A 16,148-nucleotide genomic window follows, 5' to 3' on the forward strand; every position below is an offset into this window, starting at 1 on the left:
TTTCAGTCTGGACTTAAACTGGACCACTCTGACATGATGTGGCCGTTCCTTTAAGGTTTGTTCTCCTGCTACAAGGTGAACTTCCTCCTCAAGTCTTTCCCAGCATCTGACAGGGTTTTTATTCCAGCTTCCCTGTCCCTGCTGATGAAAAGCATCTCCAGAAGCCTGCTGCTCCCGCCACCACCACCCTATTTCACTGTGCAGGTGGTGTGTTCAGGGTGTGCAGTATTCCACATGTACGCTTCCATGTGTTGAAGCAAACTGCAAAAACCGCCACATTTCCTTACAGGCCAAATGTGAGGAGTCGACTTGTTCTCCCACCTGAGATGTAGGTGTCTCCAGCTCCACCTTATCTTAGGGTTTGTGTATACTCCCCCCCCCCCCCCCCCCCACCCCCTTTCACAATAATGTGCTACTCCGAGTCTGAATAAAACGCGCTGAAGTTTGTGGACGTTACAAGACCTGAACATTTCCACGGGTGTGAGTACTTTTGCAAGACACTGACTCTGTAAACCTTCAAATAGTGCAAACACTGCAAAAACAGAACTAAAAAGAAGTAAGGTTTTCTTGAAATGAATGTATTTGTTCTTGATTTGAGCAGGTAAATAAGATTATCTACCAATGGAATGAGTAATTTTACCCTTAAAATAAATATCAGACGAGTAGAAGTAGAATATAAAATCAATAATGCACTTGAAATAAGTTGATGGAGATGAGTTCTTCCTATTTTAAGTGCAAAAATCTCATTCCATTGGCAGATTGTCTTATTTACCTGCTCAAATCAAGAACAAATACACTAATTTCAAGAAAATTTTAACGTATTTTTAGTTTAGTTTAGTCTGTTTTTGCAGTGAACTGACCACAGGAGCTGATTTGGCACCAGTGACCCCCTAAAGGCAGCGTAAGGCATTGCAGCACATTGGGTTTGCTGTTCACGGTAAATCCCATTTACATTTTGCTGCTTTTTTCTTCTCGAGGCAAGTGAGTCCACCTCATTCCTGGCACCATCAGAGGTTCCCCGTTTAGCGTCGGCGCCAGCTAAACGTTGCTGAAGAGGTGTTGTGAGCACACAGACTGAATGCTGAACCACCCCCCCGCCCCCCACCCAGACTCGCTCGACCTCCAAATGCTAATTTACAGGAAACTAGCAAAGCATGACACACTGTGCTATCGTGCCTTTTTATCACTGTTGCACATTTATATATTCATATAACTTAGATATACAAAGCGTATTCTCACTTTCAGTCTTATTTTATAGAATGTGTTCTTCCGTTTTTGTGTATTTGTCCTCCTCGCCCAACACGGCAGCAGTGTTATTAACCGTCTGTTGGGCTAAAATGGCGCCCACTGTTATCCCCTTTCTCCAGCAGAGGAGTTCTGGTCTGTCCATGTCACTTCGTTCTTGTAGCCAGAGACAAAAGCTAAACCTCAACACTGTTTATTTTTCTGTTCATGGTTGTCTTTTTTTTTTTTGGGGATTTGTTTTATGTATTCTATTTTTTTTCCTTCCATCGTTAAACCTAAAGGAAAAAAAGAAAAAAAAAAAGACAAATACTGCTTAACTGCTCCCGTAATGGAGTTTTTTTGATCTCAGGTTCCACTGACAAAGCATCCCAAAAGGCCCTTCAGAAAAGGCAGAGGATTCATGTTACAAAAGAAGTAAAATGTACTGAAAAGCACCTCAGCTCAAGTGTCTTGTTTTTCTGCCGGTACCAAAAACGCTGCGTTTGCTGCATGTGCTTCCATCTGTTTAGCCGTAGAGATTAAACCTAAAGCCCACATTGGACTCTTTGGGCCTTAGGTCAGCCCAGTTTGCTGGCCATTTGAGCGCAGTGACACCACAGCCATTAAACCAGGTCTTTGTACTTTTAGCGTAACACAGTGAATGTGGTAGATCATGTCCTGGGTACCTCTGTGTGGCTCCTGAAGCACCGACTTCAGCCGCCGTCCACTCCTGGTGAATCTCCCTCAGCTCTGGAATAATCTTTGCTTTGTTAATTAACACCATTCTCTACCACAGTTCATCCTTCCACCAAACTTTCCATTAATGTTACACACAGCACCCTGTAGCCAGCTGCTTTAGGAATGACCCTCTGGGGCTACCGTACTTGTCGACGTGTTAATTAATGACTGTGCTGGAGAAATATCACGTCTGTGGTCCTTCCTAAAAAAAAAAAAACAAAAAAAAAAAACATAATCTAACATTTATTGAAAATCCTTGAATTTATCTGGTTTTCATCAAACTCATTTTCTTCTGAATGAAACACTCGAAATATATCACACTGTGTTTAATGAAATTATATGAAATAGTTGTTGCACTTTTTGATTTCAAGTAATGATATAAATAAATAAAAAATTGTTAGACTGGCACAGTGTACTTTAGATAAAATGGGCCAAGAGAAGCAAGCGCCATTAGGAGAATCGCTGCCACAGAAGCACATTTGGATCTCCAGCTCAATCTCTACATCTGTGTTATCCTCGCAACAACCAGCCGAACATTTATGATTATTATCAAATCACAGGCCATCTCTCCACTTCTCTGGTTTTCTGTGAGCCCTGGGCAATGTGCAGATCAGATTCCAGCATTTGAAGTCTTTTTAACTTGACTTATTTGCCTTTCTCTCGCACATTAAATCTATTTGTACATGAAATATTTCATGCATGTGAAAACAATTTGCTCAGCTCATGTTCTCCATCTGCACCCGGAGAAGCTTAAACCTCTTGGTCATATTTCCGTCAAAGATGATCAGCAAACACAACAATAAAGCCGTTAAAACAAGCCGATTTTTGCCCTGGTTGCTTAGTGCGCTTTTGAAACCGGACGGACACGTAGAGTAGGGAGTTTCAACACGAATCCGACTCGTAACCAAAAGCCGTCACAGATGAATTCACGGTTGCTGCTCTGAGTTCACTGCAAAGCCTGAATCTGAGCTCGGAGGAGGACGGGATAAACATAACCTCGCCTCAGGCGAAATTTGTACATATGCTGTGAAAAAGGGAACACTTTCATGTTGCAGCAGGCTGGCTGACAAACCTGCATCTGTGCCCTCTGGGAGGAGTCACAGAGAGGCTGCTCACATCCATTCAGCTTTAAACAGATTAGTTCAAAAGCGTGAAGGAGAGCTGCAGGATGCAGTGCTACGAGAACGTGGTGAGCTATCTGAGCTACGGGATGCTCCTGGCAGGCCTCGCTCACCTGGTCTATCACAGGGAGGCACAGGCCTCCTATGGACGCCACATGAAACGCTCCTCCCCGGCCAGGACGGTACCCGCCAGAGTCGCCTGGTTCCTGCAGGAGATGCCGGCTCTTCTGATGCCCCTGCTGCTGATGCAACTTTCACACCGCTACTCCGCTATGGGCAGGGCTCTGCTGCTGAAGACCTTCTGTCTGCACTATTTCCAAAGGTAAAAGCAAAGACGAGCTTAAGTTCGGATGCACATGCATCGTAAGTATGTACTTGATCACATAATCGTACCGAGGGAACATGCAAGCTATGGAAAAGCCATGCACATCAGGTGTTTTTCAATAGGTTAACATTATTATAATAAATATTTAAGGAAGTCAAACTAGTAGAGGACTGGTGCCTATCTCCATGGACCATTTGCAAAGCGGCAGGGTACTCCCTCCTCAACAGGTTGACAATCCATTGCAAGACAAATATGAAGACGCAGAACAAACAAGCATGCACGCACACACGCTTGAGGGAAATTTAGAGAATTTGGAGGAAGCTGGAGTACCCCGATAAAGTCCATGCATGCACAGGAACGAACATGTAAACTCAGGCTGGGGTTTGAACCCATAACCCTCTTAATGTAAGTCAACATCGCTACCAACTGCACCACTATGCAGACTTCTTGTAAAATTAGAAACGTCGGCTTGCTGTACCTCCATGTAAATTAGCTTACGTTAACGGCCTTCTACTCGTCTGCAGTCTCTCAGCTTCCTCTCTACCCCAGGTGTCAAACCCCCGTCCTCGAGGGCCGGTCTCCTGCGATTCTTGGATGTGTCTCTGTTTCAAAAACTCAATTAAAAACTGCAGGTCTTTAACTGGGCTTTATAGAACCGGGCTGAATGCTGAGGAGGTGATTCAGATGCTCGATTCAGGTGTCGTGGTTCAGAGGAACTTCTAAAAGATGTAGACACCAAGGAGTGGAGTCTGACGGTCTATAGATCAGGCGAGTTTGCTGACCAATCGAGCACTTCAGATCGTATTAAGCACCTAGGAGTCTGTGCCAACCCGTTCTTCCTCCAAACTCTGAGACCTTGATTTCAGGAGTGGCTTAAAGTCCCAAACACGTCTGTGTGGTGCCTCCTTATCCTTCATCCTAAAACATCTAATAACAGCTCCTAGTGCCTGTTCCTTGACCCGTCATGGGGTCAGCAGTAAGAACTCTTTGATATGTAGGAAAGGAGCCTCGGACTGCTCCGCCGATTTCAGACAGCCTTTAACTCCGGCGTCATTATGTGACAGAAACTCACATGGACGACTCTAGTCAAATCCTAAAGTTTTCCGAAAAAGAACTAAAATTTCTGGACATTTTTCGATGATTTCTTTGAGCTGGGCTGTGCTTATACGTCATATCATGCAAAGGATTGTGGGACTCCTTGTAGCTCCTTAGCGCAGGTAAGGGACATCGCGGGGTTTCTATGCTGAATGAGCTGTGAGAGGAAGCATACAGGCTCCTTTTCCTACCTCCTTCATTCCTGTCTGAACTATTCGGACAGCGCTGATCACAGTGGATGCACTTCTGTGTCGACGTTTTCAGATGCAGTCCTTGTGAATCTCCCACAAAAACTCATGAATGAACCTCGAGTCCTAATTCTCTGAAAAGTTGTTGTTTGCCCTATAGTTTGTACACTTTTTCCCACCACTTAACTTTCTATTAGTACGCTTAAATCTTTAACCAAAAAAATCTTTTTTGTGCCGTTTTAATTTTATATGATCAATAACGAACTAGACGTGCAAGATTTTATTGAAACAAACAAGATGGCAGACTTTTGTAGAAAAGGGATCTATATATCATTGTAGGTCCAAAACGAAGGGTTTGTCACGGCTGTATTAGCAAAAGAGAGGCATACATGTTTCTATTTATTTGGGTTGTCTTTTTTTGGGGGAGGGGGGACTAGAAGATTTCTTATGTTTTTTTTAAAAAGAACAACAATGGGAAACATGGTTAATAATAACAATAATAATAATGATAATAATAATACATTAAATTTGTAATGGACTTTATTTTTATACAAATCCCAAAGTGCTACATAGTAAAACAGGTAAGTGCTAAATAAAAACACATGGAGAGCATGAACAAAGATAAAATAAACATGAAAAAGGATAAAATAAACAAAGACAATAAGTAAAAGGGCAAGAGAACAATTAAAAGATCTCCTAAAAATGTGGGTTTTAAGGCCACGTTTACTGGTTACTCTTTCTTCTAAAGCGGGTCTTGTATTAATTAATGGGAGACGGTCACATTTGCTCCATTCTTGAATTGTGGTTTTGGGGCACAGAAACATCATCCAGAGGCTCCAAAATGGATGAATCTACAGCAGGTAAAATAAATGTTGAACTTGTCTGAGTTTTACTTAGAAAACACATTTCTAATATTTCAACATAGATGAAATTCTCATCCGATGCCGGCAACAACCCAAATAATCGACACATACCAAGAAAAGAACTACTTAGTCAACAAATTAAGTTATTAATAACAAATAGAAGGTTGAACGCTGACATTTAACAAGTTATCAACAAAGTATTAGTTCAAGGGTGATCAACAATATTTGTTTTAAAAAAATCTAAATTCTTCACTCTAACAGGACACACATGAATGTCACAGTTAAGATGCAAAAGGTTTTTAAATGATAATTTTTTCATATTTTGCCGGGCTTTAATGACTTTTTATGCCCACTTTAGATCCAGTTGAATTCACTTTATCCATACAACGCCATTTCCCAACGCGTAATCTCAAGGCACTTTGCAAAGTCGGTGTTACTCCCCCCGAGTTAATCAAAGGCTCAACGTCGCTCTTTTGGTTTCAACAGACATTTATTGTGGACAACATGTCTTCACATGTCTTAGAAAATGCCCTTAAAATGCCGTTAGAACTAAGAGGAAACAGAAACCCGAATTAGAACATAATGGTTTACACGAATAAAGACAAGCAAAACAATAAAGCCGTACCTCATTGGCCGCATAAACTCCAGAGGAATAAAGATTCTTTATACAGCTTGTTCCCAAAACAAAAAAAACTTATGTTTTCGGGTAGAACTTTTGCTACAACAGTCCAGTGATGCTCTTTTTTTGCGTTAATTAAACTTTCCCATGGACAACCGGTGAAATGCGGAACAAAAGATAGGTTCCCCTTTACATTTTAATAGGATTTTTAACCAAGCTAAACAACCTTAACATCATGAATTTACTGACATTTATTCATGACTCAATGTTTTATTTCAAATACTATTATTGATTGTCATTTTTAACTATTAAAATAATGAAATATGCGTCAGCTCTGATGGCAGCTACAGTCGGTTCTATCGAATGATGCAGACGGACGTGCATAACTTGTGCAACGTTACACCTCTGCCTCCTAAATACATAACAGACTTGTTATCAGTGTATCAACCCTACAGACCACTAAGGTCTTCTGGCTCCAGCCTGCTCTGCATACCTAGAACCAGAACCAAACACGGAGAAGCTGCATTTAACTCCTATGCCCGACTTATCTGGAACAAACTTCCAGAAAACTGTAAAAGTGAGAAAAACCTGAGTTCTTTTAAATGAAGATTAAAAACACATTTGTTTAGGATTGCCTTTGACTGTTGTAGTTAAACTGTTCTACTGAAACAGCATTAGTTCAACTTTTTTAGTCCAACTGTTTATTGATGTTCTTTTTTGTTTCTAGATTTTACTCCTACTTGCTTATATTCTGTTTTATTTTCCTGTATTTCAATCATGTAAAGCACTTTGCATTGTCTCTGTACTGAATTGTGCTATACAAATAAATTTGCCTTGCCTTGCCTCCTGGCCCACTCTGTCTGTGTCATCGTTGTGCCAATCTCAGGACGTTCGTGTATTCCCTGCTGACCAGAGGACAGCCGTTCCCTCTGAGCGTCATGGCCTCAGCAGCCGTCTTCTGCTCACTGAACGGCTTTCTGCAGGGCCACTATCTGCTGCACTGCGCCCACTTTGATGACCAATGGTCCACTGGCTGTCGCTATATAATTGGTGAGCACGCTTTTTTTTGTTGTTTTCACTATCCTTTTTAAATCTTTTTTTGTACATTAAAAACAAGTCTCAGAACTGCGAGCTTCCGACACACTGCGTCCTCTCTTTAGGTCTGCTTGTGTTTTACACTGGAATGGCCATCAACGTGCACAGCGATCACATTCTGCGCAACCTGAGGAAGCCAAAGGAGATAGTTTATGCAATCCCCGCAGGTATGAAACAAATGTAAACTCTCCTCTGTGCTGTGCTTGCCCTGACACGTCACGTTCTCCTTAATCTCCTGCAGGAGGCCTATTTGAATACGTGTCTGGTGCCAACTACTTCGGGGAAATCGTGGAGTGGTGTGGCTACGCTATCGCGACGTGGTCCCTTCCAGCGTTCGCCATCGCCGTGTTCAGCCTCTGTTTTATTGGACCGAGAGCCTTTTACCATCACAGGTGCCTGGACTGTGTTAGATTTGATTGATGGACCCCCCCGTTGTGGCATCTTCTGTTCCTAAACGCTCTCTTCTTCTCAACAGGTTTTATAAGGAGCATTTTGAAGAATACCCCAAGTTTCGAAAGGCTTTGATTCCGTTCATCTTCTAAAACCTTCTTTCGGCGCCTTTCGCTGGGAGACGGCTGCGGGACCCAAGTAGTAGTCGTAGCTCTGGAGCAAAGCTTTTCAAAAACGCTAGTTTCTGATCATTTCTCTGTCTTTAAGTTAGTGCAAGCTTAGTCCTTGATCTATTTGTCCATCCATTCCTGGTTATCCTTGCAGGGTCAAAGGGGCAGCTGATGCAGCCGATGAGCCAGAGCCCAACCTGTGTGGGTGATAACAAGGCAACACAGAGACACGGGACCAACACACACACACACACACACACACACACACACACACACACACACACACACACACACACACACACACACGCTTTGGGATGAGTTAGAAGCAACAATAAACCAAACAGTCATGTTTTTTGGCATGTAGGAATCCAGAATACCCGGCCTGGGAGAATCCGTGCATTTACCTGGAGAACGCGGTAAATCCATGCAGAAAGACCCCGGGCTGAGATTCAAACCCAGGACCTTGTTGGTTTAAGGCAGGTGTGTCCAAAGTGCGGCCCGGGGGCCATTTGTGGCCCCTAGACTGGTTTTGTGTGGCCCCCCAACAGCATTTGGTCTGATGGAGATGGAAACATTTTATTTCTATTAGGTAAAATTATTGTTGACAGGTTAAGATCTTACAACTGAAAATATTTGGTACAACACAATATATTCATGTTTTAATAACCAAACTTTTTACATTCTATTTAATTTCATAGAAAATACGACCACATCTGTCTGAGGACTTTAACTTAGATGCACATTTTTGTGCATTTAAAGCGTTTTTTTTTTTTTTTTTCCCATCAAATAATTTATTAAAATTAGCTAAATAAAACAATTGTTTTAAAATAATTACCGGCCAAAAACCTGTTGCCATATTGTGAGACCAAAAATAATTCATTAAATTTTTATTTTCAGTCAAGTCTATTGAGGTTCTAACATAAAGAAAATGTGCAAAACCCTTTTTTAACTTTGGATCCTTTTCCTTCAGAAAATTAGAATAATTAGTTTAATTGAAATCGTCATATTTTGTAAAGCGGGTAAAAGAATCACAACATCATTTTTGGGTTATTTTCTATCGATATAATTTTTTTTGGCCCTTGAGTTCTTTTGACCTCAGAATTTTGGCCCACATGCCAAAAAGTTTGGACACCCCTGGTTTAAGGCAACAGTGCTAATAAATCTGTCACTGTGCAGCCCTATATTTATATTGTATATTTTATTTTAAAGCTGAACTTCTGTAACCTGACGAGCCAGATTGATTTCGCTCCGCCTAGCTTCACTTACATCCATCTGGGACCTCTCCCATAGAGAGTGATTTCTTCAACCATTTTTATTGTCTAGCCAATCAGGACGCAGGGCTGGAGTTTCATAGATGTGACGTAGTGGAGAAGCAACCGTGAAAAAAAAACAATGGCGGCTCGCATCGAGGAAGCAAGTGTTAACATTGATGCTGCTATTTCTTCCGGCTCTGAAGGCTTTTGTTGGTGGAAACCATGTTTTCGCCCTTCTCCCGACCATATTTGGCAAGTTTTATTTTTTTAAATAATCTTTATTAGAATATTCTTTATCATATACAAAAGGAAATAAGCACAACTTTCAATGAACAATCGCCAGGGGTTTGAACAAATATAACAATAATAAATGAAAATAAATAATAGTAAGAATTTGATGTTTTTCCTGCGTCGCTCTCACAGCGTCACGGGTTGGCTTCGGTGTGAGTGGTTGAAATAGCACGTCGATAAAGATGACAGACAAGTGGCTTATCCAATCATATGCAAGGATTTTTGATAAGGCCCAGCCTTCAATAAATGCAATTCCTATGGCGGTGTCCCAGATGTATGAGTGGAGCTAGGTGGAGCGAAATACATCTGGCTAGGGTCAGGTTATAACTTCTGCAGCAGTCAGACCTCAATCGCTTTAGCTTGTACTGTCTCCAGCAAACCGACATGTGTCAGGATATTTTTTTTTTACACTTCATCCTGGGAAAAAAAAAAGCTTTAAATGCATGTTTAAATAGTCTGAAAAGATTGCTAATAATCACACAGTGTATATTAGCATTAGAGACTAGGTGAGGAGGTCTGTTATTCAGGGAGCTCAAGGTAGAGCCGCTGCTTCTCTGCATCAAAAGGAGCCAGTTGAGGTGGTTTGGGCCTCTGATCAGGATGCTCTGGGCGTTTTGGGACCCAGAACTTGCCAGAGGGGTTACATTTCCCGCCTGGCCTGGGAACGCCCTGGGATCCCCCAGAATGAGCTGGAGGATGTCACTGGGTAGGGGGATGTCTGGGTGTCTCTCCTGCTGGACCTGTTGCCCCCATGACCCGATCTCAGATAAGCGGAAGACAATGAATGGATGGATGAAGGTTTTCAAAACTCAAATTCTAGCTTTTTTACTCGAACTTTTAGAAAGCTCCGGGCCTTTCACTTTGACACATTTACTTTATGAATGCTTGGACCGCAGTTTTATTAGACATATTACCTTTAGGTCCCACAAATCTTTCTGTGACGTTGTAGTCTGCTTCTGATTTAGCTTTTTTTATGACTTTTTTGGCATCTTTTAACTTGGATTAGCTCTAACCTAAAGTATGTAACTCTTTGACATGTTAAATCTGGATTGGATCAACTCTAAAGATTATTGTTTGTGATCTTTCATAACCGTTGAAAATGTAACAAACTTCAAAAAGAGCAGTTTTTATCCTTTGTCGTAATGCATTGACAATAGACCCATTGAAACCCTGATTTAAATGAATCTAAAGGCCAAAGAATCAGTAAAATTTTCCTTGTTTTTGAATTAAGGGTCATCATGATAACACTTTTCAGAACCCCCTTTTGCTGCATTAACAGGTCCAGGTGTGAATGGATTTGTCTCTACCAGCTTTGCACAGCTAAAGACTTAATTTACTTTCCCCATTTATCTTTGTAAAACAGCTCAAGGTCAGTCTTATTCAGTGCAGAGTGTCTGTAAACAGCCTTCAGATTCAGGCGCACACTTTCCTTCTGTAGCAGCTTTTCTTCCAGGAGCATCTCACCTTGCCTGTCCCTGGTGAAGAACTACATCCCCAATGCACAAAGAAGAACAACAGCAAAAACAGCATTTACTCTTTGCATAAAACAATTAAATAATGAAAAGAAGAATAATGCCTTTTTTAAAAAAAATCAATCATACAAAAGAGTGTTTGTTCTCTCACTCTTGATGAGGAATGCCTTGTTAGTTCACATCCTGAATGACATATCGCACATCCAGCACAAGATTAGCGGTCTCCACGGCGACTCTTAACGCGTTGACTTTAGCCGAGAAGGAGTCGAGTACCGCCGGCTGCCGCAGCGGAGAAGCTGTCGACAAGGGCGCCGGGGAGAAGTCTGCGCATTCAGAGTTTAGGTAGCTCCACTTTTTCTTCCGGCAGCTTTCCAGCGCCCCACAGCCGCAGAGCGTCGCCGCCGTGCCGCCCTCCAGGTGTTGCTCTGTGACGTCTGGAGGGAGAGTCCAGTGGTGTGCGTGGGTCAGGTCGATGACAGAGGCCCCGCCATCGTGCTCCAGACACGCGGCCACCGACTCCAGAGAGCGGCAGAAGGCCTCGGCCGCGAGGAGGTACTCCGTCTGCGAGCAGCCCAAAGCAGACGTGGCCTCCGGTGCGTCGTTCTTGCTCTGCGACACCAAAGTGCTGGCGCGGTCAATGTGAGGCGAGGCTGACGTGAAGGTAATAGAAAATAAAACGGAAGCGGTTCTGACCTTGTGTCTGACGTACGCGGCTAGGAGCGTTTCGGTGCAGCCGCCTCCGAGTAAAGCCCACGGCTCCCTGAGGGTGAGCCTCAACACGTGCTCGGCTTTCTGGCACACCAGCTGCAGCGTTTAAAAATAATAATAATAAAGAAAGAAAGATTGCACCTCCCTCAAGAAACTCTCCATGCATTTGACATAATCTCTTCCTTCATCAGTCTAGGCCCATTCATACCCTACGTTTGGCCTACACGTCCGTATTTCTGTCCGTACGTTCCATCCGTTGACTCCTTCATACCTCCGTCCGTTGAGGTGCGCAATAACCCATATTTCCTCTAGGTGGCAGTGTTGGGCGACAATGATTCGTCACTGATCAAACATGGCGACGGTCCAAGACGTGATTTTGTTGTATTTGCTCCGTAAGTAAACTTTTTGTTTGTCCCTGTGCCCTGGACACGACACATCATATGTGTGTTGGTAGTTGCGGACAATCTCCGCAAGTCGTTCCTCGAATCCCGCCATTGTTTAAAGCCCAGAATTATAACCTTCTTCGTGATTTTGTTGACATTTTGTACTACAAACTCAATAGCGCCCCCACTGTTTCCGGTAGTATTGCTCCGTATTGATCCGTTTCAACCGTAATCGTAAGCTCCCAATTTTCGTGTCAAAATACGGACGAAATCGACGATTAGAAGATATGAAACACTCCACATGTATCCGTATCCGTCTTTTACGTGAGGTATGAATGGGCCTTTATTCAACCATTAAAAGCGACAGTGCGGCTCTGCTGGCTATGTTATCTCACCTTCAGTTCATTCAACATGGTTTCATTCCTGTGGCAGAGGACCATGGAGCAGACGGCCGTTTCGCCAGCAGGGTGTAAATGCAGCATCGTCTTGGATCCGAAATGCCGAATACTGACATCGTGGACCTCCCCGTAGGCGGCGGATGGGATTGCGGCATGCAGCGTTGCCACAGGCTGAGCCCCTGTTTGTTATAAATTTAAAAAAAAAAGTCAATGAGATGGGAAAAAAAAAAGTACTTAAACTGCAAGCTGCGCGCAGTGATGGAAGATGATATTGATCTCACATTGGAGAAATTCACATGTCACATCGGCTCAGTAAACAGAAGAAGAAGGTTCCAAAGTAGGACAAGGTGCATCAGGTATATACAGTGTGTCCCGGTTTATACAGTGGATCAAAAAGAAGTAGATAATAAAATAAAGATAAAAATACAAAATAGAAATAAGGCAGAGGGAAACAGCGTACATGTGCTCACGTCGTCTCCCTCGAAAGAGTCCGGATGGCTTAAAGTTTTACGCTTTTGGTCAGTTTACTGTCACAAACTACAAAGTGCTAACAAAGTTGGTGGAACAGACTAGAACAGAGAGATCCTTTGCTGCCCCACAGTGGGGGAAATTCAGGTGTACCTGCAGCTAAAGAGCAAATTTACAACATCAGAAAAAATATTGTAGTCATTAAATGTAGCATTTTTGAGAGATTACACTGTGCCACTGAGTAAGGCGATTTAAACAAAGAAATGTGCAAAGCGTGTATGTATATGGATAAAAAAACTTAAGACTATAAGAAGTGGAAAAAGTGTGCAAAAAACAGCAGGGATGTAAACACTTGAGTCTGCTGGGAGGAAGGATCTGCGATAAAGCTCCTTTGTGCACTCAGGAAGCAGCCGTCTTATTGTTTTCCATTTGCCTCTTGGAAAACAAAAGCAGGAGCTGGGAATGGTGTAAAGCTGAGTTAACACAGTCGGAGAGTGGGGATCTGTGGACAGGAAAATGTATCAGTTGGGTTGTCCACAAATCTGGCCTTTATGGAAGAGTGATAAAGAAATAACGTTTGTTTCAAGCCGTGTAGAAGGCGGTGGGAGAAGGAGCTCTGGTCAAGCCGAGCAGCTTTTTTTGGGCAGGTTGTCATTGTCCCGAGGTTCCAGCAGAATAATGGCGGCACCTAAAATATACAGCTGGAGCAACAACAGCATGAGTTACATCACTTGTCAGAATTCCTAAAAAGTTAAAAACAAAACAACTGGACTTTTTTTTCCCCTCGAAGTTTGAAGACGTTTCGCTTCTTATCCAGAAAGTTTTTTTTTTTTTTTGTCAATTCAAAATGCCTGGAGTAGTGTGGAGTTCCAAGCTTTATAGTACTGCTTGTAATATAGCTTAGAGAACATGTTGGTAGGGCTGGGCGATAAATCGATTTAATCGATTAATTCGAATTTACAATTCTTTAAGATTTCATTTTTGGAAAATCTGGATTTTATTTTGCCAATACACTCATTGGGTTTCCATGAAGAGAACAGCATGTGATGCTGAATATATGTTTAGGCAAAATTATTGTCAAAATATTGTTAAGCAGAAACTTTTTTTTACCATAATACGAGGTACTTCATTTATTTATTTACTTTTTTTTTTAACTTAGTTTGAAGTTCATAAGTGCAGTGAAACCTGTTCTTAGCTCAATGTGTAATACCACTGGCAGCAAATGTTTTGTTATATTTTCATTGTTTATATTGGCACGGCTGCCATCTTGTTTTACAAGCATGTTTCACAGCTTGTTTTTAGTTGCAATTTGAATTCAGGTCAACTCCCTGACGAAATGCTAGACGTAAAAAGCAAGGTTTTAAAATAATTTCTTTAATTTCTTTTTATGAAACAAAAAGGAGGGGGAAAAAAATCGATTAATCACATTTGGTATGATAAAATCGGAGATTTATTTTTTAATCCATATCGCCCAGCCCTACATGTTGGGCAGTGCTATGAAGCTTGTAACTCCACACTACTCCAGACATTTTGAATTAAGAAAAGCTTTCTGTATGTGGGGGTGGACATCTTCTAATTTCGGGCAAAAAAAAAAGGTCCAGTTGTTTTGTTTTTTAACTTTTTTGGAATGACCTGGATGACTGAGAACCTTCACCAGCACTTGTCAGAATGGCCTAGTCAAAGTCTGGACCAAAATCCAGTTGTGGGAACACCTGAGAATCAGTGCGTTCCAGACTACGTTTTATTTCCCACCTCTTCACCATTATTATAATTTTAAGCAACATCGTGTTAACTCGCATCTATTCAGGTTGTGTAATCTAGATATTGTCTGTATGTTCGCCTACAATGAAGTCTCACCAGTCAGCTGGATAAGTGGCTCCATGAGGCTGACTCCAACCCTCTCTATGACTATTAAACCGCCGCATCTCAAGTAGTGCTGCAACACTGGGTGGATGACCTTCTGGCACACGAACAATTTCACCCCGTCCTCAAGCGCCTGCCTTCCCAGCTCCAGCAGCCGATCCAGGATCTGCGCGTCGGTGTCCACGCCTGCGTGCACTTCGATCCTGCCATCTCCGAGCTCACCGAGATCCCCGGCCAGAGACGCGCTGAACAGAACCGCCCGCACGGGGCCGCGAACACCGGCCAAGCCGCACAGGTGCTCCGGCGCGTCCAGGAGTAAGCCCGGGAACACGGCGGACTCCAGCACCGGGCGGCCCTCCACGGGGACGGTGACCGTCCTGCCGAGCCTGACTGGGTCCGGCGCGTCGCAGGGAACGGTCAGGAGGAAGGCGCGCACCGCCAGCCGGCCGATGTGCGCCGATTCGGGCTCCGCCAGCACACACGTCGGCTTGCTGGAGACGACGGTGCGAGCTAACGCGATCAGGCTCCGGCTGCTGCAGAAGTCCAGCTCGACTCTGCAGCCGCAGTCCTCTCGCTGCAGGTAGCCGGTGCAGAGAGCCAGGAGGCGGTCGTTCGCTCGGATCGCCGCGCTGTTCCCGACGCCGCGCCGCGCCGCTTCCTCGACGAGAGACAGGCAGAGGACGGCGGCGAACAAGCCGCAGTCACCGAAGCGGGACACGTGGTTCAGGACGGAGCTTTTTATCAGACCGATGACGGGCCGAGAGGAGGTAATGGCTTGGAGGAGAACGGAGGAGGTGGAGGTGGTCACCACGGAGCCTCCGATGTTGTTGTGGACCTGCTTTAGCCGGGCCGTCGGACCGTAACAAGATCCGAGGAGCTCCTTCATCAGGCGGAGCTTGTCACGGACGTCCAAGCTGCTCAGAGGCAGATCCGTGCACACAGAGGGCGATTTCTTCACCAGGCGAGACGTGGTCTGCGACGAGTTCATCTTTATCCGAGTAGCAGTAGGCACAGAAGCCTGCATAAATAGAATATGTTTGCTCAATTTATACCACTAAAAAAAAAAATATAAGCAGGATTTCTTGCTTCCAAAGTATGGGTTTCATATTGCTAGGACTGTCACTTGGTGATTCTAAAACACCGCCTAACTTAAACATTAGCAAAAAAATAAGTAAAAAAAAAAATAATCAAAATGTTTATGAAAACTTGCTTGAAAAAAAATACAGCAGTGCTTCAAAAGTTTATTAACTGCTAAAATCAATCACGTTTCGATTTTAAAAGAACGACAGAAAACGTTGAAAAGAACGACAGGCACCGTACGAACACCCCTCGTTTCCATGGTAGCGGGTACAACATCTTGTGCCACGGACGCCGCATGCGCGTCGGGATTATACGTAAACGTCATCGCCGTATTGTGAGTGGCAGTTTGAAAGGCGCAATAAAAGGTATTCTTCTGTTTAGCGCCTGTGTAAATTCTCAGTTAT

At 43.3% G+C, this 16,148-nt stretch overlaps 2 protein-coding genes across 2 annotated transcripts; one reads left to right on the forward strand and one right to left on the reverse strand.

Moving 5' to 3' along the window:
• Positions 1 to 2,172: 2,172 nt before the first annotated feature.
• srd5a2b (steroid-5-alpha-reductase, alpha polypeptide 2b) lies at positions 2,173 to 8,082 on the forward strand. The gene is made up of 5 exons (XM_021322718.2): positions 2,173 to 3,405; positions 7,060 to 7,223; positions 7,334 to 7,435; positions 7,510 to 7,660; positions 7,744 to 8,082. Exons 1-5 carry the CDS (start codon positions 3,131 to 3,133, stop codon positions 7,808 to 7,810), a joined length of 759 nt encoding a protein of 252 aa, XP_021178393.2. The 5' UTR covers positions 2,173 to 3,130; the 3' UTR covers positions 7,811 to 8,082.
• Positions 8,083 to 10,959: 2,877 nt separating this feature from the next.
• mkks (McKusick-Kaufman syndrome) lies at positions 10,960 to 16,074 on the reverse strand. The gene is made up of 4 exons (XM_012874864.3): positions 14,659 to 16,074; positions 12,331 to 12,512; positions 11,538 to 11,648; positions 10,960 to 11,453 (listed from the first exon to the last, which is right to left on the reverse strand). Exons 1-4 carry the CDS (start codon positions 15,686 to 15,688, stop codon positions 11,016 to 11,018), a joined length of 1,761 nt encoding a protein of 586 aa, XP_012730318.2. The 5' UTR covers positions 15,689 to 16,074; the 3' UTR covers positions 10,960 to 11,015.
• Positions 16,075 to 16,148: the final 74 nt, after the last annotated feature.

Source organism: Fundulus heteroclitus, chromosome 22 (genome assembly GCF_011125445.2).
Source record: "Fundulus heteroclitus isolate FHET01 chromosome 22, MU-UCD_Fhet_4.1, whole genome shotgun sequence".
Classification (NCBI taxonomy): domain Eukaryota; kingdom Metazoa; phylum Chordata; class Actinopteri; order Cyprinodontiformes; family Fundulidae; genus Fundulus; species Fundulus heteroclitus.

Bases quoted from the DNA above. Each gene is read 5' to 3' on its own strand.
- srd5a2b (XM_021322718.2), top strand. From the start codon at position 3,131: ATGCAGTGCTACGAGAACGTGGTGAGCTATCTGAGCTACGGGATGCTC. The intron at 3,406-7,059 runs GTAAAAGCAAAG...TGCCAATCTCAG, and splicing joins TGTCTGCACTATTTCCAAAG to GACGTTCGTGTATTCCCTGC. The intron at 7,436-7,509 runs GTATGAAACAAA...AATCTCCTGCAG, and splicing joins AGTTTATGCAATCCCCGCAG to GAGGCCTATTTGAATACGTG.
- mkks (XM_012874864.3), bottom strand. From the start codon at position 15,688: ATGCAGGCTTCTGTGCCTACTGCTACTCGGATAAAGATGAACTCGTCG. The intron at 12,513-14,658 runs GTGAGACTTCAT...TATAACAAACAG, and splicing joins GCCACTTATCCAGCTGACTG to GGGCTCAGCCTGTGGCAACG. The intron at 11,454-11,537 runs GTCAGAACCGCT...TTGGTGTCGCAG, and splicing joins CCGCGTACGTCAGACACAAG to AGCAAGAACGACGCACCGGA.